Source organism: Apteryx rowi, unplaced genomic scaffold, assembly GCF_003343035.1.
Source record: "Apteryx rowi isolate R43461 unplaced genomic scaffold, aptRow1 scaffold_471, whole genome shotgun sequence".
Taxonomy (NCBI): Eukaryota; Metazoa; Chordata; class Aves; order Apterygiformes; family Apterygidae; genus Apteryx; species Apteryx rowi.
The window spans coordinates 408339-434335 of NW_020450729.1; the positions used below are offsets into that span (position 1 = coordinate 408339).

The 25997-nt window shown below is 45.5% G+C and overlaps 1 protein-coding gene across 1 annotated transcript in view; it reads right to left on the minus strand.

The window, feature by feature from the left end:
* Window positions 1-1118: 1118 nt before the first annotated feature.
* The window catches only part of GDPD4 (glycerophosphodiester phosphodiesterase domain containing 4), a 44825-nt gene continuing 19946 nt past the window's right edge, over window positions 1119-25997 (minus strand). The window contains exons 3-16 of the mRNA XM_026078162.1: window positions 25747-25850; window positions 23364-23457; window positions 16430-16489; window positions 14701-14799; window positions 11862-11955; window positions 9521-9666; window positions 9066-9148; window positions 8109-8259; window positions 7410-7634; window positions 6322-6479; window positions 4919-5066; window positions 3692-3774; window positions 2139-2221; window positions 1119-1150 (exon numbers count right to left, since the gene is read on the minus strand). Coding sequence (XP_025933947.1) covers window positions 1119-1150; window positions 2139-2221; window positions 3692-3774; window positions 4919-5066; window positions 6322-6479; window positions 7410-7634; window positions 8109-8259; window positions 9066-9148; window positions 9521-9666; window positions 11862-11955; window positions 14701-14799; window positions 16430-16489; window positions 23364-23457; window positions 25747-25850 — 1560 coding nt within the window. The remainder of the gene's footprint in view (window positions 1151-2138; window positions 2222-3691; window positions 3775-4918; window positions 5067-6321; window positions 6480-7409; window positions 7635-8108; window positions 8260-9065; window positions 9149-9520; window positions 9667-11861; window positions 11956-14700; window positions 14800-16429; window positions 16490-23363; window positions 23458-25746; window positions 25851-25997) is intronic.

Genomic DNA, 25997 nt, shown 5'->3' on the forward strand with positions numbered 1-25997 from the left:
AAAACAGAGTAGGAGAGCTAAAATGTATTTAAAATAGTATTGCAGGTTACAAAAATGTCTTCTTATTATCTGTTCAAGTAGAAGTTTATGGCTTAAACCTGAGAGATGATGCTCACATCTCCCTTGCAGAATAGGGCAGAGCTGTGCGTAGACCCCCTTCCTCATGTGTGCCAACAGCCACTAGGAGTAATAAAAATCAGAATAAATGCCAGGATGCAGAGCAAGTATAAAGATCTTCCCAAGGGAAAAGCAAACAGGACACTTGGTGGGACCAGGTCACATGTAGCACAAACCTCCTGATGTGTGTGCTCCTGATTATAGTCCCAGTGGTTACATCGCCAAGGCACCAAAACATCCTTCAGCACCTTTGGAAAGAAAAACCCTTGCCCACAGCCAAGAAGGGGAAGGGACTGTCCCAGCAGGGCTAATGGTAGGCTTCCCCTGCCTGTGTTATGGAGAGGTGCAGACCCTGATAAACCAGCCAGCAGCTCTGGACCATCATGGTGGGGTTGGTGCACACTTGGGGCTGGAGGAGACCTGCCAGTAGGGAGGGAGTGTGTGGAGCAGAGGAAGTCAGTCTGGCTGGAGAAACACCGGCAGCCGAGGACAAGCAGGATGCTCAGATGTTTTCAGTGTGTGCAAAACAAAGATGCACAAACAGAGGTTTAGCGTATAACAGGAGGGATATCAAGATTGTTGCCCTGTGGGACACCAACACTCTGAGAGCGAAAAGGCTGCTGCCAAGGGGATTTAAGCACCTTGTCATGGTACCCAGCTCCTTCACAGCTACAACCTCATCTGTGCTCCCCTACACCCTGGTCGATCCTTGTCAGGCATGGGATTACAAGGAAAGCTGTAGGCAAGCAGGATAGAACCAGCAAGGGCAGTGCTCATCTCCACTAGGATCACAGAGGCAAACAGCTCCTCTTCACCAGGCATTTCTGAACCCATCCCCTGGCCAACTGCTCTCCCCCTGATGCCTTTGCCTGCGTTTTGCTGTCCTGTGGCTCCCACCCCCGTGCGGTGGCTGATGGCGGGTTGGCATTTCCACTGCAGGGAGGGGCTCTGCTCTCCAGCTGTCGGTGAAATAGCAGGTCTCTGTCTCCTTCCTACTCCCGTCAGGCCACAACTGCAGGCATGTCGCTGAGCTCTGGAAAAGGGGACACACACACAGTGAGCTACAGAAACACTTGCAGCTGTTCTGTCAGCAGTCATGAACAAACAGATTCAGGCCAAAAATGCACACAGCTCAGGCCAGGTCACTTTGGATGATAGCTCTCCTGCCTTGGGGGGTCTGCAATCTGAGCCATTAGCCTGGAAAGCTGGAGCATGAAGGTGTCCAAGACAGGTCCACCCTGCCTTACAGACCTGAGAGCGCTTGGTGCCTCTGGGCTCCATTTTCACAGAATTGCAAAGCAATGCAGGTTGGAGGAGACATCTGGAAGTCTCTGGTCCAAGTTTTCTTTGAAGCATGGCCAATTAGATCAGACTGCTCAGGGCTTTGTCCAGAAGAGCTTTGAATATCTCCAGGGATGGATATTCCCTACCTGTCTGGGTCCCTGTTCCAGTGCTTGACCACCCTGATTGGTAAGATTTCTTTTTTCTCCCTTTATATCTAGTCAGAATTTCCCATGTTACAACTTGTGCCATTGCCTCTTATCTGTTCATTTTTGCATCTCCAAGAAGAGTCTAGCTCCATCCCCTCCATCCCCTCCCATTAGGTGTTTGCAGATAGCAATAAGATCCCCCTTGGCCTTGGCCTCTCCTGCTGCACAACCCCAGCTCTCAGCCTCTCTCATACATCCCCTGCTCAGGATGAAACCAACTTGGTGGCTCTGCTGGGTTCACTCTCATCTGTCACCATCTGCCTGGTATTGGGAAGCCCAAACTGGATGCAGTGCCCAGATGTGGCCTCACCAGTGCTGAACAAAGGGGAGGAATTGCTTTCCTGGCTCTGACGGCTGCACTTTTTACTTAGACAGCCCAGGACGTGGCTGGCCTTCACCACTGCAAGGGCATGCTGCTGACTCATGGCCATCTCATCCTCCAGGACCTTGTCATCCTTTCCTGCAGAGCTGCTCCCCCACARAGACAGCCCCACAGAGGATGAGACTTCCAGCTCCCCTTGCCCAACTCACCTGTCCTGAACTTGTTGTAGGTGCCACTCTCCAGCATCGTGCTGCCGTCGTGGGTGCAGCAGGAGAAACTCCGCTCTCGCCACCTGCGCAGGGCAAAACATCTGTGTCAGGCCATTGCTTGATGTGGGTTCCCCTCACAGCTCCTTGGCACCCTGGTCATTCATCTTCTACTTTGTCAGAGCAGGAACTGCTTTCATATTTTTGGGATTTGTTCAAATCCCTACTGTGAAAGGACTCTGGTCCATGACTGTGATGTCTAGGTGTCCACACCACACATGTATGACAGCATTCTGAAGGCAACTTTGTGACTAAGCCCTGTTTTTTATGAGAGATTTAGGTGTTCAGAAGCCCCAGACTTGTTCACAGCCACTGGTTCCTAAGCAGCCAGGGAAATTTTAGAACTGTGATTTTGGAGCATTTGTAAATCTGAAAAACAAGACCACCCATGGGTCTTAGGCATTGCTGATGGCACCTCACTCCTTATACAGGCTAGGAGTGCCCTTGTTGCAGCATCAGACAAGAAAAGGTTATGTGGCTGGATCAAAAACATCTGCAGAGTCCTGGGAAATGTGCACACTGCTCTGCTTTCCCCAAAGAGCTTCTCATGACAGCGCAGCACAACATGGTGAGCAGGACAGGGCAGCACATGAACAGGAGTCAGGAGAAGACGGGCATGGGAAGGTCTAGCAGTGGTGGTGATTCATAGCGGGGAGGGAAGGTGGCTACAACCACACTGCAACTTGCCTTGAAAGCAAGATCAAAGCTGCTGAAGCAGAACCTGGGGAAGGACTGCTCAGAGCACGGTGAGAGAGCAAGGGAGGGAAAGAGCGACTCAGCCTTGTGAAGGGAAAAGCCTAGGTGCCCAGCAAACTTGCCTGTACAGCTACCAGTTCATCACCTGCTTGTACTGTAACCTGTTCATCTCTCCATCCTCCCAGAGCAAAAATAGAGCTGCTGCCCTTTTCCATGCCAAAGCAAAGCACAGTCTGTCTTGACACAGAGCTTGTCTTGGGAACCTGTTTTCCAACGTATAAAATGGAGGCAATGTCTTTGACACAATGGGAGAAAATAAAATTGCAGTGTCTGTGAGATGCTCAGACTTTTGATTTGCATCTGGGAGGATGGATTTCCTCAGCAGCTCTGACATAGGCAGACATAGAGACATGTGGTGCTCAAACGTTAACAATGAGAGCTTTCCTCCAAAGTAAATCCAGTGCAACAGTGTCTATATAGTAAGAATAGAAAAATCAGTTCTTCCCTCAGTCCATCAGCTTTGATAACTGGTTTTGGCTGCTACCCTGAACCCACCAAGTCTCCACTGAATCTTTGGGGTGGATGATGCCTGAGTTGCCAAAGGAAAAGGAAAAATAAGAACAAACAGAAGAAGTGGAGGGATCTTTGGAGCCTTTCAGGGCTTTCTTCTAATTCCTGAAAGGAAAGGAGATGTCCTCAACAGCACTTTTAACCCCTCAGACCACCTGAAAGCATCCCTCCATCCCTCTGCTTGGGGCAACAGAGCAGGCTAGAACAGCCATTAGCAACTCAGCATTTACCAGTGCAGAGCAAAGATGAGTGAGATGAGGAGCACGGAGGTCACGTCTGTCAGGATCCACATGATGTTGTACTGCTGTGGAGTCTGCAAGAGAACAACAGAGGAGGTGTCCAATACCAAGGACCTATCATGGAGTCTGAGACTCAAAAAAGCTGCCAAAGCTCCCTCTTGCTGCTTGACTACAGCAATTCAGCTGCCTGGCGTGTATGTCCAGCAACATCCCTCGGGTCTTTAAACAGCATTTGGTAGCATTTCAAAGTGGCCACCAGCCTGCATGTGCTGGAATAGGGCAGAATAGGGCTGCTGGGTGGCAGGTGGCAAAGAAGATGATTGAACCACATCATAATGAATAAAACAGGGACCTCTTGTTTGTATAGGCAGACCCTATAGCTATCTCTTCTTCCTTCCAAGGTTAAAATCAACTAGTGGCGCTTGGCTTCTCCTTGCAAAACTGTACTTCACTGAACACCACAGAAAGCTGGGGTAGCTCCTACATAAAGCCTAAAAGCATCTGAAGATTCAACCTGAGACTGGACGTCCATCCATTCTCAGAATGAACTTAAGATCTGTAGTTTTTCACTCTCTCAGATGGGAAGAAGGAAGCATTGTAAAATCCTCTTCATGAGTGTGAAACCAGTTACACAAAGCAGTTACCCTTGCAGGGACCCTGATGCGACCAATGCCCCAGGCACCCCTTAGCCCTTCAAGTTGTCCAGGGAAGAGTAGGGAACAGACAAATAGGGTGAAAAAATTATTCCACCAAGGCAGGGTTATTTCTATGGTTGTTTTCCTTGGGCTTGAGGCACCAGACCAAGCTCGAGAAGGGGCACAGGAGGCCCCAGAAACTGAGGAACTTCTGAGATCAACAAGCTTCAAAAGACTGGAAATGGAAATCCTTGCACAGTAGCCACATGTGGCCTCAGAGGCCCCTTCCCTCTCCCCACAAAAGTCTCAATATGACTCTTTTGCCCTCATCTCAAGGCCTAAGTCTCTAAGTCCTACCAAACAGAATGCTTCTCCCTGGGCCAAGATGAAAAAGGAGATGGGGTGGTAATACCTGGAGTGGCTCACAGGAGCCAGGTAAGCTAGGGTTCAGCTTAAATCCTTCTCCATCCAGAGGGGCATCTCCTTTATCCATGCATGCACCTGACCCATAGTCTCCAAATGTAACTATGAACACCCCACGCCTACTTCGTACCCCTGGGAAAAAGGGAGAACTTTTGCTTACCATGAGGAAGAGTGGCTGGCTGAGGTTCTTTAGCATATGGACAGCATTGGTGGTCACAGAGTGAGCCCCAGAGCACCATGCCAGGGAGAACAGCCATGGCTCGTTGACCACATAGAGGTTGGTGGTGATATTCGCCTCAGCATATTTCCTTTAAAAGAACAAGAGGCATTTACCTTTGTTAAGAAAAGAAAGGAGGTAAGTACTCCCTTTGGGTTGAATCAAGGGAAATGACAACTCTCTGTAGGGAAGACTTGTCTTAGGAATCAGATAAGAAAGAGACAAGAAGGCAAACCAAATAACTAATCATTAATGACTAGCCAATACAGAATACCTARTCATCTGGACACAACTGCAATTAATACAGCTAAAAGGTCAAAAAGTTGCTTATCCCTCTGCCATGTAAACCACTGTAATGATGTGTTTGTAATTTCCTAACAGTGTGTTTAAACTCACCTCAAAGCTGACTACTCACCAATATTACATTTGCAACATGAACTGATCATTTGTCAAACCCTTATACGCTATTGAACCTTAATATGAAGTGAGACCATTCTCTGCCTATTGCTAAAGAAATGTCATCAGTATTAGCTTTTGTAAAGCTACCTAGGATCTACCCTAGATGGATCTACCTAGAATGTTACATTCTGGAARAATTATCATTAAGAAAACATCAACTTTATACTCATCCAAAGTTATAAACTTTTGCATTCTTTCTTTCTTTTTTTTATTAGACTTAAATGCTCTTGCGCATGGGAAAGAGAAAAAAACACAATTTTCAAAAGGAGAGCTAGTCAGGCAAGATATTTTTTTCATGAAAGAGAAACATTTTGGAAATTACTCTAATAATTGTGAATCAATCCATTGGAGAGCTGACATTTTCAGTGTGTCACAAGCAACAGAGCAGTTGTAGCAACAGAGACAAGAACTCCAAAACAGTAGCTACAAGAAGGTGATGGTCTCTCACCAAAGCATTAAACACTCACACTGATGTTTGTGGAGGAGCCACAGGAGGTTAGAGAGTTCTTTGTTCTCCATGGTTAAGCACTTGCTGGTACTGGGGATGATTTGGCCATCCTTGGCTTCAGTGCAATACAAGGAATTGGAACACTTGGATTCTTTAACCCAGAAGATCCTTATATCCTGGCAGAGTAATTAACACAATGTGCCCTTGGGGGGGGAGGCACAAGGGGAGGGCTGCAATTACATCTGTCACCTCTTGGCCACACACAGGCTCAATAGTAGGAGTGAACTAGAGTCCTTCACCTCCAAAAAGCTATAGGAATATTCTTCCCAAAATGTTACAGATCCTGGAGCCGGGCACTGGAGGGAGACATTGCCACACACATACAACAAGTATTCCCCAGATACAGTCCATCGACACTGAGGCCGAAATTGCAACCTACCGGATATCTTCACTGGACATTTCAGTGTAGGCCAGATTCAGTTTGACAATATTGTCCATCAGTAGGTCTTCAACTGGGGCCTTATTGCCCATTGTCTGCTGAAACCCAGGAGCAACGGACTGAACAAAGGGCCTCATATCATTCTCCAGCCATAGGACCTGCAGGCAACAAGAACACCCAGTGAATTCACAACAGAGTTACTAATACACCCTGCCCTTTACAACTCCAATAAGGATAAGGTCTTGCAGGGCTTAGCGCAGTCTGTCAAATGTCATGTGTCTTATGATGATCAAAATATATTTGGACCCAGGGTTAAAACTTGCAAGTCACTTTCATCAAGAAATAAGTATTCACTGTTCCTTGCTTATCAGCTTGAAATCAGTGAGCACGTGTTTTACACAGCCACACAGAAGAGGACGGATTTCTGTGAGAAAAGGCATCTTTGGTTAATGGGAAAGGCAGCAGAGAATAGTTAAAGACTGTGGTTCCCAGGATGGGAGAAGAGATCCTTAGTGGACACAGATCAGTATAATTCCCCTGACATCAGTGGGTATATACACTCATCCACATCAATTTAGCATCCATCGCAAGCAGAGAGTTGCCTGGGGAAGGAGGAAGGTAATGGGAGGCCTCCAGCTTCAGGTATTCTGATTTAAGACAGGGGCTTCCACTGTAATACATAAAATAAGGATGGGTATCAGAGAGTAGGCTGCCGCATACTACAGTGATGAAAGGATGCAGTTTGGGGGCTAAGGCATCAGCTAGTATGCACTGGCCGATTTCCCTGGACTGCTGTAGGGCTATACCATTTTGCACCTGCTAAGGAACTGATACTAGGAGTATATTCCAAATGACGCCTTTTAAAAGAGGCTGTTCAAAGAGGAACCACAAAACAAGAAGAAAGATATTTGAATTTGGCCCTGTAAAGAAACTATCTTTAAAATGGACTGTGCCTGTAGATAAGCCTTCCCGATGAACAAGTGAAATGCAATGGGCTGTATTCTGTGCTGGTGAAGTCACACAGGGTATGACCCCAAAGTCTCAGTTCAGAAAACAAAAAGGGACATGGAGGAGCGAGAACATCCTACCAGATGGGGTTTAATTCTCGATTCGTTGAGGATGACTTCCAGGGTTCTGTTGATCCACGAATCCCTATAAGGATGTTTCTCTGGAGGGCGGTAGAGATCAAATATCACAAGTTTATTTTGACTGTCTGCGAGGCGCAAGAAATTACTTAGCTTGTAAATTGACTGATTCATTGCCTGGTTTTGATCTGCCCTTGACAGTGAGCCCATGCATGAAAATGGTTTGTCCTAGAAATACATAAATACAAAAGGATATCAGTCAGTCATGTCCAGGGGAGTCAGCTGCATGCAAACAACTCATATCTGTAAGAAGGAAAAAGTCTGGCATCAACCTGACACTGCTTTTGGGACCTAAACTGTGTAGTTCACAGCTAGCTCTACTGTGCCTCACTCTCCCACTGTCTTGGCTGTGGCTATTATACACAGCAACTTGCACAAGTAGCTGTTGCCTTCTTTCTCCAGCCCATCAGTTCTTCTGCTGCTATGATAAGGAGCCACAAGGACATCCAACAACCAAATATGATAGGTCTCCTAGACCTAAAGGCCAACTGAACAAAGCAAAGAGACCTCAGCTGAAGTATTTCTATTGACTTCTTCGAGTTTTGGCTCAACTGGTAATTCCTGTCTTAATATTAACTCTAATAAGCAGTAGCCAGGTGGTATCTCTTCAATAGCCAGTTGATAGTCCTTGATGGCACTCACCTTAAGAAACCACGTTCCAGCATTCAGCTCCTTCAGGGTGTCCCAGGAGAACAACGCTGCGTTTTGAGCAGTCTCATTGGGGTAGACCTCCTCAATGTTGGTTGTTCTCCTCAAGGTGCTGTCATGCATGAGGAAGGGGACCCCATCATAGCTGTTGGAGAGCAAGAGGCCAGGTCACCTGGGGCACGGCTCTGTTCACAGCATGAGCAGATTCAAGCCAGGTTAGAACAACCTGTGAACTGCTGTGAGTGTAGCACTACACGCTCCCTCAGAGCAGAGGATGGGTTAAGGAAGGTGGCTGAGACTCAAGACACTAAGTTATTTCTAGCTTATATACTACTGAGTGACCTTGGAGAAGTCAAGCTTCTCTATGCCTCAGTTTCCTCATGGGCAAAATGGAGATGGAGRCATTTATGCCTGCCACCCCCAAAAAAGATGGCTATTAACTCTATGTCAGTAGAGCATCTAAACATAAGTATTTCCCTCACTTAAGGCCTAACTTCACACTATCACACTGCTACTGAAATACCAATTAAAAAACTGTTCACCCTACCCAGTATGTTAACAGTTCATGGCAATGGGTCCCATTCACAAGGGCAATTAGAAGTCTAATAATTAGGGCAAAGCTGTCACAGGTCTATACACAATTTCCTGGCATCTTCTAGGCCTGATTCAACCCTCTCTGAGGTCTGGAAGAAGACTGGGGTTGGGGCTTGTCTTTATACTCTGCAAAGTGTTTAAAATGCACTGTAGAAATAATGATTGTTAAGTTCATAGCTCCAAACTTATTGATTTTCCTGAGAACAATCATGCCCCACAGCCTGTATCACCAGGCGCCAACTGAGGGATCTTGTCCCAGCCGTTAATAAAACCCAGCTGCCCAGAATTGCACAACTCCAAAAGGAAGTCTTAGAAGAAGCAGCTTATACTCTGTGAGACACAATGTTTTCTTCTTACCTAATGGTGACATCTGTTTCAAGACCATCTCCACCATGTTCAATGGTCTTCTGAAAYGACATCTCAGTGTTTTCTGGGGCCAGCTGGGAAGAAAATGGCCCATAAGAAGGTTGTTTCCATACACACTGAAGAACTCTGTAAATACTTTCTATCTCTTTTTACYACCTCTGGTTTCCATTAAGGGACCATTATCTTGTTAAAGTGTACTGTGTTCTGCAGTGGAAAGTCTTTGTTTTTTTCCACCTTAGCCACTATACCTATCTTGTCCCTCCAGAGCAGTGGCATCTTTGCTAGCAAACCCATGCAGTGATGCCTTTGGCAAGCAATTCCAAAGTGAAATGCATCCCCTTCACCCCCACAGATTTCTTCCACAGCGTTTGAAAAAAAGAAGATGGTGATGAAGGTAAAAATATACAAGATGAAGGAATGGTGTAAAATATCTTCTCCAAACCTACCATTGGTGCTCCGCGGTGTCCAATGAGGGCTGGCTTTGGTCCAAGTGTCCCCACCTCTCTGATGCAAGGGGAGTACATCCCCAGAGGTATCAAGAAAAGAAAGAGAAGGATAGCCAGGTATGGACCAACAATTATCACCTGAACAACTGCAAGAATTTGAAGGAGGAAGGCTAGAGTTAATCCTTGTGGTAGTAAATGGGTTTGCCTTGCAGCTTGACTTTTAATACAGCCCTCCAATTAAATAGCTGTTGGGCTTTGTCCCATCCCTTGTCCATCCTTCCTTCCCCTAACCTTCACATTCACTCCAACAACGCAATCCAGGAAAATATACTGGTCAGAGCAAGGACCTGGGATGCCTAGGCTAGGATTGTAGGTTTGGTGCTGCAGTTACATCTCAGTGTGACTTAGAGCAAGACAGAGATTTAAGTTCTTTTTCTTTAGAGGAGGTACTGTGAAATTTCCCATGTGGAGGAACAATCCTCAACAAAGAGATGCTAATTTATTCTTACTCGGATAAGGACAAGCAACATTTTGGAGTTTCAATCACAGTGAAGAAGGGGAAGACCCTTTCTCCTTCAGCAGTCCTCTGTTCCCTCAGGGTGAAGTTTCCTCAGTTCATTCAAATTGCTCAGTGACCTTCTGTATGTGATGTAAGTGGGTTCTCCTGCTACAGACCCTGATCGCATGGGTATTGCATCTCAGAAACCTACCARCCTATTATCTAGGGCATTCTCGGGAGCCTCTCGACACATTACCCAAGAGCCCCAGTGAGCAACCTTCACCTCAGAGGACAAAATAGTTCCTCTGAGAAGTGAGTACCTTTGACCAACATTTCTTTCTTGGATGRGTACCACCACCCACTGTGCACTACACCAGCAGCTCTGCAGGAACTGGGGTTTACATCAAGCTGATGTATTGATCTGAGTGTCCATTAGGCACTGTGGGTAATGTCTAGGATCCCAGCATGACACCACCACCTCCACCCCCAGCTGCAGTACAATGCAGGGAAATCCTAGACAGGAAACAAAGTGCTCACACCAGCCCATTCTGTATGAGGGTATAATTTTGAATATATGGAAAAACTGAGTCAGAGAAAAGAGGCAGTGCTGGAGTCAGGCTCTTCAGCAAGTGTTCCTGGCACCTGGCCTTGCACTTACTCTACTGTATCACATTTCTCAGAGCTAGAAAGGAGCTCGCCAGTGGATTACACTAGAAAAGGAAAACTAATGTCCTTACCAACTGATCAAAAAGCACTTTCCCCTGTCTCAGCTGGCTTCTCCTGAGATCCCTATGTCTGAAGTGGAGTGACTGGACTGGAGAACCCTTGTGAGAGAGTGAAGTTGAGTATTGCAAGAAAGGGTCAGCCGAAAGAGCTGCCACTGATTGCTTTCTCCTGCAGGATTTCTATGCAGGTCTCAGAACACAGGGACTTCTGCTGATCTCCTCAGGCATGGAAAATTGTACTTTGTCTCCCAGTTAAGATCTAAATTCTATTTGTCTGACACACTGAGGACAGTACTGAAGAGCAAAAGGGACCCAGTTTGYAGAAATCCACTTAGTCCTCTTTGCAATAAGGTGTGCATGGATGGAAAGTTGCATAAAGTCCAGCTTAGATCTAAGCTCATTGCCTAGGTTTTCTGTAGCACAGGAGAGAGACAGGCACTGTCAGAAGGCAACAGCCTTTATGTCTCCCATAGACTAGGATGAGCTGCCTTCTGGAAGCCCCTGTCTCTCTGCTTTGATTAAGCCTGCTTGCTGGGCTGCCTGTGCAGTCAGTGGGGACAAGCAGTCACAACACCTACTCTGGGCATCAGAAGTGGGAACTGCCAGTTTTGCTTCAATAGCTAGGGTAGTATTTGCTGTAAGCCCTCCATTTCTGCCAAACCAAATGGCAAAATATGTTGAGTCTGGTTACAGAACCATCACCTCTCAGTGTCTAAAGCAGGGTCTATATAGTATATAAAATGTCAGGGTCCATTCTCCAGCCCAGATGTAAATGTGTAGAGCACAGTTCACAGCCATGAAGCTAGATTGTTTTTCCCCTCAAAGCAGGATCRCTGAGTTCAAACTCCTTCCTGAGAATGATATCTAGCCTGTGACAGTCCCAAACCATGCCTTGATACAGACCAAAAYTGTGCAAGGGAGCATGTAAACCAGTAATGGGTCTAGAAAGCCACCGACAGTGCATGGTCCCAAGTCCTATCCCTGCTAATTTCCCACAGGATAAAAGCCACCTGCAGCTGGAGTGCAGATATAAGGTGAAAGGGCTTCTGCATACTTGGTTTCTCACACTGACATGAGTCTTATGTTATATCGGGAGCAGGGAGCAGAGCTACTGTACCTTTCTTATCTGTTCTGATGGCATGCAGAGCCACGGGCCAGGACAGGAGGACCATGATGGTTATTGCCCCTATGTGGAGATAGGGAGCTGTGATCTGGCAGGGAGAGAAAAGGATTTCAGTCAAAGGATGAAGTGTGGAGACAGGTAGAAATAAACCCCAACAYGGCTACAACTTTCCACAGAGAAGGGTAGCTACTGCAGATACMAGCAGCTCACCTTTCTCCCGAGCCCAGGCTAAGGAGTAGCCCACATTTCAGCATGCAACTCTCCTTTCTCTGAAGTCAGCCAAAGTGGGCAAGGCTGTCCTCTTCCACAAAGGCTCAGCACACAGTCTCAGAGTGAGACTCTTTCTCTCCATTACCGCTACGTCATAATATGTGAGCATCTTCCAGAAAATGTCAATTTAATCTAACCTAACCCAGTCCAAACCAATCCAAACCAATCCAATCCAATCCAATCCAGTCCAGGTAATAGTAATCTCAACACTACACTGCAACTAGATCTTTAAACTGATGTCAACAAACCTGAGTGATAAAATTTGGTATTTTACACCAGTATGGAACCAACTCACGTAAGATAAAAGATCCAGTTAACCTGGCACATGTCTAATCATGGACTTTATTAGCCTCATATACATCCTGCAGCACCTAACCTTACAAATGAACAATGTATTCCAGACAAATAATTCATTCTAATTTATTTCAGTGAAACACTTSGTCTTAGACCAAAATATTTAGTTCACTTGCATTAGAGCTAATTGTGTTCTTTCTCTCTCTCTCTTTTTTTTTTTAACTTCCAACTTCAAGTTGGTGGCATTGTAGATACTTTTCTTGTTTTACTAACAGAAAACAATGATTTCTTAATGCTTTCAATACATTACATAATAGCTATTGCTGGACAGATACAGTAGTTGCACTTGATTTCTTTGGTCCTAAAGATTAAACAAGATCAATTGAGAACCACTTCTGCAATTTTCATAAATGCATAACCAGAATAGGAAACCTAACAGATAGTTTGCCATTATTGAGAGCTTAGATCTTCATTCAAGTAATGTTGGTATGACAAACTTCATAAAACTTCGGAAATCTTACAAAGAAACCAATCCACTATTTTTCCTGTGCTCTTCAGAGACCTGTGGATCCAGCTATAGCTAAAACTTGAAGTTATTAAATACATGCTAGGGAAAAGAGCTATCCAGATGTCTTTTCTATTTTTTAGTCCATATTCAAAATAACAGCTGACTGCTGAAGAAAGCTGGCAGAGACAGGAGGTATGTCAGAAGTCCCTGTTATAATATGCGGCTGCTCTCCAAGGCAGTCTATGGAAGGTGTCAGTGCACAACCATTTCCAGATTTGTTTTTAAAGTTTTAGTTTAATTTTAACCCAGATGATTGAACAATGATGCTGGCTATTATTTTTTTCTAAATCTGTTTGTCCAGCCTGTTGCTTGAAATCTAGAACATTTGACAGAAGTTCATTTCAAGAGGAGGCTGGAAAATGCAATGTTCATCTCATGGGATACACCAATATTTCCCAGTTATTTTCCCTTCCAAACTGGAACAAGAAAAGGCAGATACCAAACATTTTGCACAGTGCCTGAGCAGCCAGCTGGCTTACAGCAGTTGTTGAGAGATATTATTGTGCATGATACCGTCAAYCCCAGATACTTGATACCAACATCTTCCAACCAGAAAGAGGATTCAGTTATGTAAACAAAGGTGCCATTCGAGATGTCCAGGATATCTGAGATAACTGCACAAGACTAATGGACATGACACAAGATCTACAACAGACTCATGCCCTTTGGGAACAGCAGCAGGTGGCCAGGTGAAGCATCTCAAAGGACACGAACACCTGCACTAAAGAGAACCAATGGCTTTTGTATTGCCTTCTCCCAAACCTCCTCCCTGGAGTCCTTAAACAGGAGGAGAAGCTTATATCTTCTGTGTATCTTTGCCAGCGYACGCCCCAAGGTTACTGAACTTTGTAGAACAGGAAGAAGTGTGTGATTAACTGTAYCCTACAAACACCACATCCCAAAGAGGCTGCAGTGACTCTTGGGTTACCATTGATTCCTCTTCGAGTCCATACACATTGTTCTCCCGATATTCACGAGCGGTAAGTGAAGGTGGGGAGAGACGATGTGCCCACATAACATCTGCAAGGCAGCTCTGTGCTCACAGGCTGCATACTTCCTTCCCAGTACACATGCGGACCCAGATGCTCAGGCACTGAACAGCACTGGGTAGCTCTCCCCTCCACTTCAGATTTGCTTAAAGTCGAGGAGGCTAGCAGATCACACACTTGGATGTCCTGCACCTCACAGGTTCTCCCATCTCACGCTGATGTTCCTCACCTGCTGCCTAGGAACAGGTCAATGCTGTCCTGTCCTCAGGAAGGTAAGCTCTCCGCATCACAGGTGGAGAAAAGAAAGACTGAAATTTTGCTAATGTTAAGGCCGCTGAACTGTCAGGAACTGAGTAGGGAGCAAGTCCTTGTTCCAGCAACCCTGCCAGCCCAAGGGGTCTGATTTACCTATCCTGGGCACCTGCAGACAAACAGCACACATACGATGTTTCTGCCAAAAACAAAGGATATGACTTCCCAAAATGAGACCTGTTACATCAAACAGGGAGCTTGAAACCAAACCTCAGGTCTTGGCTTTCGTTCTCCCAATAGTAAATGTAAAATGATAAGAAAAGTTTACGCAGAACTGCACAGTCTGCCAGTAAAAAACACATGAAAAACATCATCTCATTGAAAGTTTTCTATCTATTTCCACAAAATAATTCTATAAACAAACTGCTTTTTTTCAAACATATGTCCCAGCCCTTCTTACCTGGAATGACAGGAGGACAGTTTTCCATTGATCTCCCCACAGCACAGATAATATAAAGAGGGCTGTGATAGAGAAACCCAGGACAAGAAAAGTCCCAATCTGGGGAGGCAAACAGGAAATAAATCAGCTTCAGCATTTCTGCACAGGGAATGCAATGCATTTGCCTGGCAGATAGGATTGGGATGCATGAGCTATGCCAGCTCAGAGACAGAGCTACAGGGAGTAAAAACAAACCAGCAGTGCTATTGATCTGATTTTCTCTGTGGTAAGATGGATTTTAAGAGTTGGGTGCCTAGGTTAAATCACCCTTCAAGGCTCCCTCCACAATCAGTGGAGACAGAGAGGAATTTCCAGGGGTGATTCATTCCAGCCTGCTTTTTGATGAGAGATGCCTCTCTCCCCAACCTCCCCCCCATGTTAATGTAGATGAAGCCTAGATGATCAGCTTACATCAGATCCCTAACTCGTAGATGGCTAAATTCAGAAGTGACAAATTCCACCCAAGAGACAACAACACAACTTCCTTATGCTGTAAGTTCATATATGTCTCTGCTATGCAACAGACTTCTTCAGCTGCAAACACTCCWATAATTCAGGGATGAGAGCTCACTTTTTAACCGCAAAAGTGAGGAGGTAGCTCAGTCTGGTCTTTGGCTTCTTGCCTACTTTGAGAACAGTGCAGGTTATGGTGGCAGGCTCATCTTCATGCATCATCTATCTTCTGAGAACCAAATTCAAGTAGAAATTGCAATGATATCCTAACCATTTTTCAGGGGGATCCTACAGATCAACACCTTAAAAATCAGTCTCTAATCTCTTCCACCTAAGGATGCAGTCTCAATTTTTTCCACAAATAGCTCTACATAAAACTCACCTTTCTGGCTCTTCCAGGAGCCAGTTTGAAGTAGTAAAGATGACTGTTGCCATTATTTAAATGAAGAAATAGATGATCAAGTATCTGCACATTCAGCTATTCTCTTACCACCGTAAGATTTGCAGTCACACTACGTTCTCACCTAAACTGCATRGCTAGAGGCTGATTTTTTAAATACCTCGCATAACTTCGAAGAATTTCTTACAGAAGGTGATTCTAAGGCATTACTTTGCAGCAATGGCTCCCTGARGATTTGCTTCTCAACCTTCAAAACCCCAGGTGGCATTTCCCACACCAGCCAAAAGGCATATGACACCAGGATGCCTTGGAAAAGCCAGATTTCTGTTCTGCAGAGATATCAGACACTTTGTTTACAGCTGYTGGAGCCTGCTACAGAGCAGAGACTTATACTGTGCCTCTCAAGGAAACTTTTCTTTTACAACGTGTTACCTATATGTTAGCACAAGTTACCTACGTGTTACCACAACTAGACATGTCAAATATAGCTATCCTCATCTGAATGAGTCACCACCGCAGGCTCCTTTTAGAATCAGTGGGGAGAAAGGGTACTTCAGATGTGATTCATCTCCTCTTAATTTAGATGTCTACAACCAGCTGGATGAACTGCATCCTCAGAGGCTCTATTTCCCTCCACCAACTGTACAGGGAGGCTGGGGTGATTAACTCAGGTGGAGACATCATTCTCATGGGTATCTAAAGTCCCCTAAGACTAACCCATTCCCTCTATTCCCTCCCTCCCATGACCTAAGCTGCTTTTTCATGTAGAGAAACACCACAGACTCAATTGGTTTAAAGTATAGATTAGGGTTACCACGAAGTTCTGACTCTCCCTACCTTGTGACTCCAGTGCAGGTACAGTTGCTGCCCTTCTGCAAGCAAACACATCGCTAGGACCTGGGAAACCAAGAAGACATGGTTTGTAKCCTGGTATAGAATGATGAAATGCATTCAGTGAGGTATATGTCTGGAATTATTTTTACATTGGAAAATCATGTTACACCAGGCCTTTCTGCACAATGGCATCGCTGTTAGTAAGACCGGTGTATGGAGAGAACTGATGGATGTTTTGTTATCAAAAATATGCTCCTGAAAYGGTCAAGCACATATCAAGATCACTCTGCAGGACCACAGCCTCCCACAACTAACAGATAATTGGGCMCCTTGGTCACTTCTGATGGCTCTTCTTTCTCTGAGAAGATGAACTCTGAAAGAGAGAGGCTGGCCAGGGCCAACTGCCATAATGCAAACCAATATAGCACTAACTTTGTCTATTTTCTGTTCAYTCATTGTGATTAGAGGCATATCAGTCAYGGGAGAGAGCTCAGAGAWTAAAAAATGTCTCCAAAGAACCACRGAAATACAAAGCAGAGAGCAAAGGAAACGTYGCTTCCACAGTAACTGCAAGAAATGCAAGAGACAGGCACRTCTCGGARCATGGCAAATGGTGCTGGAGATTCAAAAACCCTAGTTTTGTTGGGGTTTTTTTTAGTCCTCAGCTGTGGCCCTGTGGCAGGCCTGTTCCCTTCTCCTTATGTCAAGTTGCAGTCTGCGGGGAGTGATCCTGTGAGGCAGAGCACAAACCCTCATCCCACGGCAGGGGACAACCAAGAGGCCTCGAACACCGGAGTGACACTCCCACAAGTAAAGCATAAGGAAAAGCGATCCAGGGCTCCGCTGGAGACTCTCCAAGTTGTCACAGACCTAAGCAATCAATGAACCTGGTGACGACTTTCACAAGCACAGGGGTAGAGAAAAACATCTCTTAGCAGACATCAGTGCTCCACTGACAAGGACAATTTATGATCCAGGTCCCTCCAGACTGTCAYACAGTGGGTTTATACGAAAGCAGGATATATAGATTTAGAGCAATAATATAATGGGAAGGGGCTCTGCTCTCCCAAAATCCAGCTACAAAGGAACGTAAGCTGTTTCTGACGCAGCTACAAAYACACTCTCTTTCCAGGATGGTGCTGATTTGAAGAGAGATAAGCTCAGCAGAGAATACAGATCAGCTTTTAAAGTGCTTCTCGACATGTTAGCCTCCTTCAATTGAATCCTACACTCAGTATATAATGACTAACCATGGGAGCAGTTCACAGAGAATTGAATTACTGCTGAAGATCTTAATCCAGCCACATTAAAATAAGCTGTTAGAAAGAAAGAAAGAAAGAAAGAAAGAAAGAAAGAACTTAATCCAGCCCCATTAAAATAAACTGTTAAGAAGGAAGGAAGGAGAAAGAAAGAAAGAAGGAAGGAAAGAAGGAAAGAAAGAGGAAGGAAGGAAGGAAGGAAGGAAACACCTTCAAAATCTCCTCTTTTCTGCAAGCAATATTACAAGCACCTGGTCCTTGCCTAAGGTACATCCAAACAGTTATTTCACAGGACATGCTCAGCCAGACTTTCCCACCTTATCTCTGACTTGCGGGATAACTTCTATGTGAACCATGTAGCACATCTGGGAATGCTGTCTGAGGGAAAGCTCATTTCTATGGCTGATAACAACAGCTCACTATCTGTGTACAAGAAGAATGAGCATCAGGTTTTATCCTCAGAGGGTGAAGAAGGAACTCTTCCWGTTGCACAGTTGGTCACTGTAGGGGAACACATCTTGATGGACCAGTGAGCTGGTGCAATGTGGATAAGGCCTATCCTGTATGGGTTCTGGCACAGTCAACTTGAGTTTATTTTGCTTTCCATGCACCCCTGAAACTCAGAACAACATCTCACGCCACAGTCAGATAGCTTCACTCCACTCCTCAAAAACCTCCTCAAGACCTGTCCAACATGCTCTTCCATTGAGAGCTACTGGCTTTAGCAATGTCTCACATGCTTGCACCCAGAGAGCACTTCAGGGACAGGGACAATCAGCACCAACAGGTCTGGGTCCTCCACCCATATCCAGGGATTGTCTAACACAAGCACAGAGACACGTGGACTTTGGTGACGGATAGAACAGGTCAGCCTATTCCTGCTGAGGCTAGAGCCAGGGTCCCTCTTTCCAGCCCTGCCATCCCCCTGACTCTTACAGCCTCCAACACTTGCACTCTTCTCTTCTTCAGTCACAGTAAGAGGTATGGAAGTCTCTCCCTCCACTATCCACCTGCTGAGTAGTAATTAAGGGACACTTCCCAGTGGCGAGAGAGAGGATTCACTGCAGAGGAGATTGCAYCTCTGTCTCCCTCTTTCTGAGTGGRTGCACTGACCACAAGTTTATGCTGCAAAAAGATGGATAACGGACTCTTTCCCCATTCTCTTTCAGCATGGAAATGGCCACTTGTTGAATTCAATACTGCTGGTAAGGTTTAGGCAGGCTCTGAGCTTGCTGCCGCATGGACATAGAAGCAGGCAGTTAGCCACTCAACTCACCTAAAACATCTGCTCACTTAGACACTCACAATAGCAGAATTAGGTATCTACATTCATTTTCTGGCAAAAATGCAGGTACTCAGAGCTTCTTTGGTGTCCCAACCTCTTAGGCATGGTGGTTTGAGATCACTCTTTGGCCTTCAGTGACAATGTACTATTCTGAGTCCTCTCTTAGCAAAGGCCACAATGCATCTGAACCTCTTTATACAGTCACAAATCAGGTCCCCAAAACCCTTGGAAAAAACATGGTTGAACTGCAGAGAGGAAAATATTATCTGCTGGTATTTGAAATACTGAATAAGGAAACTTTTTTCTTCTCCACTGAGCCTGAAGTGTCCTGCAATTAGACCCCTCAGTTTAACCTTTTAGCTATAATGGGGATGGGAAAATTGTCTTGGGGAGCAATGACAGTTGAATTAATTGTAACTGATTGTCTGAAAAAATTACACTGATGCATGCAGATGGAGAGCATCTTTGCGCAGACAGCAAGTGCTTTGTTGTGCAGCGTTTTGTTCAGCCAGTGRTGGTTGGTGGCAGAAGAGTGTTTGCTTCACTGGTTCACAATAATGACATGGAAGCAGGCCTGCAGGGCTCTGGTTGGATGTTATCATTAAGGAAGAGGGGAAGGCACTCACAAACAAAACCAGGCCAGCCACCGGTTGCTATAAAATCTCCCTGCTCCAGCAAGGGCATCAGTGTGCTTAGTTTTCTGATGTGACAGGCTACTGATGCAAAACATCACAAACAAACTTTGCCTCTCCTCTTGACAGACAGCAAATATGCAGTTTGGAAACTGTATTCAGAACCGCTGTGGAAATTACACCTGGGTAAAGATCTCCAGTCCCTCTCGTGACTGCACTGTTCAACTTGAACATATCCTATAACTCATCATGGGGGCAAGTCCTCTGGCCATCCATCGTCTGAAATGTATAGGAGCAAGGCAGCTGCTGGCCAGTGTCCACACTGAGAAGTTCATCCAGACATGGAAGGGCTGAATTGCCTTTATTAGCTTGTGAGGCTACCAGTGTTTTGGAGGGGAATTCATCGCACGCTACAGTGAAAGGCCAGGAGCTGCCTCTGCTCTCTCTCAGTGGTCTTGGCACACTAAAATATTATTCCCTGTCAATAACAGCTCTCTAATTTGAACCCTGTGGTACAGATGCAGTTATACACGTGGAGCTATTCTGCACAGAAACACTGGATGATTCTGCCGTTTGAGGCCTCTTTAAGCATTTATAATGCAGAAATGCCTGCCTGCCATGTGGGGTCCAGGCTGAGAAGATGCTGTGACAGGGAAGCTCTGCACTCAGCGATGAAGGAATGTCTCCTCGCAGCATTATTCACTGAAAAGAGCCCATCTGGGACAAGCACTTCCCAGTTACAGCAGGCATCCTTCTCCCTTCTCCCCCTATCACGTGTCCCTGCAGGCCAGCAGATGGGCAGCACGTGGACCTGCATGCAGACATGCCTCCTTCACATGACTCCCATATGGCAGAATTGTCACCACAAGAACCTGCAGGCAGGCATGTTCCCATCGCATGACCCTGCACGTATAGGTGCACGCCAATTAGATGACCACCCCTGCATGTGTGTTCCCCTTGCCGGGTCCCCTCCACCCCAACAAGGAAGGATGCTCCCATCCCAGGAACCTGCCTACAGATACRTGTCTCGTTCATATAATCTCCAGCACAACCAGAATCTTGGGAAACAAGGCTAAAACAATCTTCAACACTGAGCCAATGTGGTCACTGCTGACCAGGCTTCAGAAAGGATGTTCAGTGTGTGCCAAAGATCTGGTGTGGAACAGATCATGGCCAAGCCCTTCGTACTTCTGATCTAGTTGATACCAATAATCCCTCACCTAATAGAAATGTCACACATCCTAAGATGTGCCAGCAAATCAACACAGCCAGTATTTCTGCTTCATTACACCCTCTGAACACCACTTGGAAAGGAGACCGAAGAGTTCAGGGAAGTGTGGATCCTGTCTGAGGTTTCTCAAGCTAGAGCTGAACCTGTGGAGATTAATGGTTTTTTGCTGAAATAGTGCTAGACTGATACAGTCTAAGGTGGCAGGTGCCAGACTTGCTATAGTCATGTACTTCTTCTTTCACTTCCATGAAAAAAACACATGAAGAACTCTTCGAGATAGTAGGAGTATGGATGGTAGTGTTGCTGCTGAATACTTTCCTCACTCCTCTTTCTTTCTTAGTCTAACCACAGGATTTAGGTAATAGCTCTGACAGCGTGGGACTTTGTGCCTTGCAATGCCCACTGCTCCTCAAAATAGATACATGCAGCAATCTTGTCAAATTAAGCATGATGACATGATGGTGCAAACAAGAGGGGCAAGTGCCCTTAGAAATACCCTGTGGCTTTGGTTCAGCGGCTAAACAGCCACATTAGAGCAAGGAGCAAATGGTCCCTCACTGCAGGGGCTGTTCCCAGAGCAGAGGCACCTCTGAAGTGTTCCTGTCACCAGCCTTGTCCGATAGTATCCAACCTCCTCATAGTCTTTTGGCTTTATCCTTCTGAGGAAGGCAAATCCTGCTTGCTTTGTTTGAGAGAACCGAGGTACTGGGATGGGAAGGACATGTCTACGTGATGAAGACAGGAACCAAGACTGGACTGAAACATGTAGGACACCAGCTTCCCTTCATATTTTCTTTCTGCCTTTAGTGGGCCCTTACCTGCCTGTAGCTTCCAGCTACCACATCAGTGCTGGTTAGAACGATTTGAATTTAGTCCTAATCTGTCACACAATCCCTTGTGGCTAAGGATGTGTAACTCCTCTAAGAAAGGCCACTGGACTTTCTGGGACACCTGCTGACGGACCAGGCCTTTCTTTGGATACAGAGAGAGCATGAACAAACTTGGAGCTGACACACCAGATCCAGGAGTCTTCATGCCCAGGAAATCATGTAAATCCCATTTCTATCCACACTGTGATGGGTCAGTGTGATCCTGAGGCTGGGTCCAGACTCGCACTTTGCCAAGGTACAGTCTCAGAGGTATCCATGTCACACAGGCATCCTTGGTAAAGCTAAGACAAGTCAGGGTTGCCCAAAGTAGCATTGTAACCACTGAACTGCCAGCACTGCTCCACGGCACCTGGGAAAGCCAGGTGGACTTTGCTGAGTAAGTAACAGACCTCAAGCCGTAGATCCACCAGCGCTCAGCAAAATTCTTGTAATCAAATATTGTTATTTGTCCTACTCAGAGCTAAGTTAGTCCACAGCATCTATGGTGCTATTGGTGCTGAAAGCACGGCCAAGCAGACGTCCTATTTATCACTTTGTTTTTTATTTCTAGCACTAGGACAAAATTACTTTTTATTTGTACTTCAGCAGGGACAAAAAAACCCAGAACCCTATTGTGTTAGGCACTGCTCGGACAAAGCAAAAAGAGGCTYCCTGCCATGAGCAATTTACAGAGTGATTATAAGATGACACAGCAGGGAATGGATAAAACCAGCAGGAAATTATGATAAAAGCTGGTTGTCTTGGTCACAGAGGTAAGTCAAAGCCATAACCTCAGCCTCAGCCCTTGGCATTTCAAAATGAAAACTGGAGCATGCATGAGCCTGAATGCAGACTCCAGTCCCTGGAATTAAAGTGATTTCTTAGTCTACAGCTCTGTATGCAGAGGGTGAAAACTTCTGCATCTGTGTTTATTTGGTGGTTAGAGCCTATGAGGGAAAGGAAATGGAAGAAAGGATGAAGGAGTAGAAATTTTAGGAAACATATGCTTTTTTTTATATTTCCAGTAATCAAAGCACACAGCAGATCAGAAATCCACAGAAAATTTCATGTGATTTGGAGAAGTGAACATTTCGTGAACATTGCCACTTTGGGCATAAACTTCAGGAGAGTGTTTTGTGAGCRTGTTTGCAGCCTCTAACTGGAGAGAAACTCTGCAGTAAAGTAAAGAGAATCAAGGCTGCTTCAGTGATAATGTTTCCTTTCTTCTAATGAGCATTATTATTCAGGATTAGAGGAAAAACTCAGCTTTCATGACATATCACTGCTGCTAYATGACTCAGAGCTCCATATTTTCCTGCTGTTAAAACAAGAAACTTCAGCTTCCACTATATCTAAATCTGGCTACTGCTAGCATGGCTTGACTCAGGTTCAAGGAGAGACCAGACAAATTCATCGAAGAGAAATCACTGGGAGAAATCACAGAATCTACRCCTAGCTCAGAAACCCCAGGTGTACACTAGGAGAAAGTATCGTAAATGCTTGTTGCGTTCCCAGCCTTCCCCAGACATCCACTGTCAGTGACAGGAGACTGGACTAGTTTGAACTTTGGTCTAACACATTAAATCATCCCTATATTCACTTCTTAGGCCCRTAAGTCACTGTCAGCTCATAAGGAATTGTTTACAAGGAGTGTTACTTACCAATAAGAGCGTGATGTACATGAACAGGATTGCAGCCACAATCAGAAGAACAACAGACCAGAGAAACCAGAAGCCTAGGTTTCCATAGTTATACCTAAAAATCAACAAATTTTATAAAATCTAAATAATTAATTTTGATAAAAGAATCCCCAAAAGTATACCTTTGGAGCACAATTCCTTGGAAGGGCTAGAAGAGTTTTGGGGGTGTTTTTGAGCACTTCATGATCTAATTCTGGATTGATCCAACAAAATATTCCTAGCTCTGATGGGCACAGACTATTGGAACCTAAATCACATTGCTCTGAATATCACTGTGTTTTTGTACGAGGCACAAGCATCACGTCAGCTCAGCCTTGCCTTTGCAGCCAACCGCCACAGATTGCTGTGGATGAGTTGATGTGCTTTTTGGAACATGGAGCTGCCTGTTCCCACCCGTATCAATAGCAGTGCTGGCTAATAGCACCGCTAGTGGCTTTAATAATGCTTGTGTTACTTTAGCACATGGGCTGGAGGAAAACAACAGCCCTGTTCCTTGAAATCTCRAACCTTTCAAAGTAATAAAATAGAGAGGGAGGAAGAGCCTACTTTGGTATGTATAACAGTGGTCAAAAGACTCAGTTTCCCAAATCCAAATGAATGCATTAAGCACCAGACTGAGACTGTGCCGGGGCAGTAAAACACAGGGCCAAACTGATGGCCTTGCTCCAGAGAGCTCACAATCTAATTATAAAAGACGGCAGCTTGCTGCAGACAAGGCAGCATGAGGAATCGGTAAGATGGTGCAGCTCAGGCTGACAGCCTCCGTTGTCTGCCTGCCGTCAGCCTGAACACTGGCAAGTTGTTGTGTAGGGCACCACACGAAGAGGATTCGAGGTAGGTTTTTAAGGAGCATGAAGTGTCAACGCCAGAAAGCTGGAGGCACTGCAGAGGCATAGTGCAAGCTGAGAGAGGCATGCTGCACTGTTATGGACCCAAAGGCTCACTAAGAATGAATAACCTTATAATACCTTTCCTCTCAGTAATAGTTGAGCTCTTTAGATGGCAACTAATTTTAGGGGTTGATTTGCATAACTGTTATTGTCTGTATTGCAGGAGGAAAGGATCTGTATAAATCCTTGATGGTTATTCCGCAGTTCCTAGACTGGGAACATGCAAATCTCTTTGCACTGAAATAGCTGTTGCAATGCCTCCAACGCCAACCACTAAGTTTTTATAGAGGGAGCAGAAAAACTYAGAGAAAGAAAGGAAAGAGTCCCTTTCATTTCATCTTCCTAATTTTCCTTCTTCTACTGCCCTCCTTATAGGCTGAGAAGTCTCTGGCCCTCACAGYGACTGTTCAACTGGAGCTTAAAGCCTTGGCTTCGAGAGGAGAGCAGCCTCTGAGCTTATGGCAAACGACCAGCATCCAGAACATTTCTGTTCCGTCCCTGGCAGAAAACATTCCCTGTTCTGACCACAGACAAGTTGTTTCATCATCCTGTCCCTTGGTTCCCCATCTGACAAGCAGACACCATATCGCTTTTGCCTTGTCAGGGCAAGACTAAGCCACAGTGTAGATTCCCCAGTTATCAGTGGACCCATTGCAGCCAGCAYGGCATCCAAACTAATTAATCCTTTGAGGAACCAGTGTTAATCAGCCAGGGCCTAGCAGGGGTCTAGGGTGGTGAAGCTGCTTCGAGACTTGAGTGACTCTGGCTCGTGCTATGGAGAGGTGTCATCTGATTTTCGCACTGTGTAGGCGGACGGTGAGGTTGGGCGTGCTCTACAYGTGCATGGGGATGATCAGAATGGGGTCTCCAGGCTTGTCCAGGGGCTCTGAAGTACTTTTGTATGACAAGAAACAAAATGTTTACACTGGAAATCTGGACCTTCCCACCAAAATACTCCTGAAAACACRGAAGTGATGCTACAGGGAAGCTGAAGACCATCAGAGAAGAAGCAGTGGAGTTGCAGAAATGAAAGAGATGGGCAAAAATAGGAAAGGCAGGTCAGCGGTATTTGGCTCGGGAGGGGGCAGGAGAGGATCTTTTGGCTGGGTCATTGGGAAGGTGGCAGCACATTTCAGTTTCCACAGCTTTCTTCTGCATCCTTTACAATTTTTCTCACAAATTCACATTTACACCTCTAAACTGTAGCCAAGCAAAGGGCAGACCCTCAACACCTCTGAAATCACTGGACATTCAATTTGCWTGCTCTAACCAAGAATTTAAGGAGCCATATCTTCAGCTCATGACTGAACTGCCCTGCTGCAGTACATCACTTAGTGTGTCACTGAGGCTCCCCTCTTCCCACTGCAATCCCTAAGCCAGCTGATCCCGGGGACCTGCCTGGRGAATCTCATTAAAACACAAGGAGCAGGAGAGAAGGCAAACAYGGTACTTACCAGTCAAAGTTATTGTAGTCATTTTTCGCTTCGCCCCACATGTACAGAAAGACCAGAGAAAAGCAGAATGCTCCAACAAGCAATGGGAAAAACAAGCATTCCCGCTAGAGAGGGAGAGAAAGGCCAAGTGGTTAGAGCTTTATTTGCCCAAAATGAATCAGAGCAAACAGCAGGCACTAATTAGTTTTAGGCCGTTCACAAAATACTTGGCTTAGTGCTGGACTCTCTGAAGCAGAGGTGGAGAGGACTTC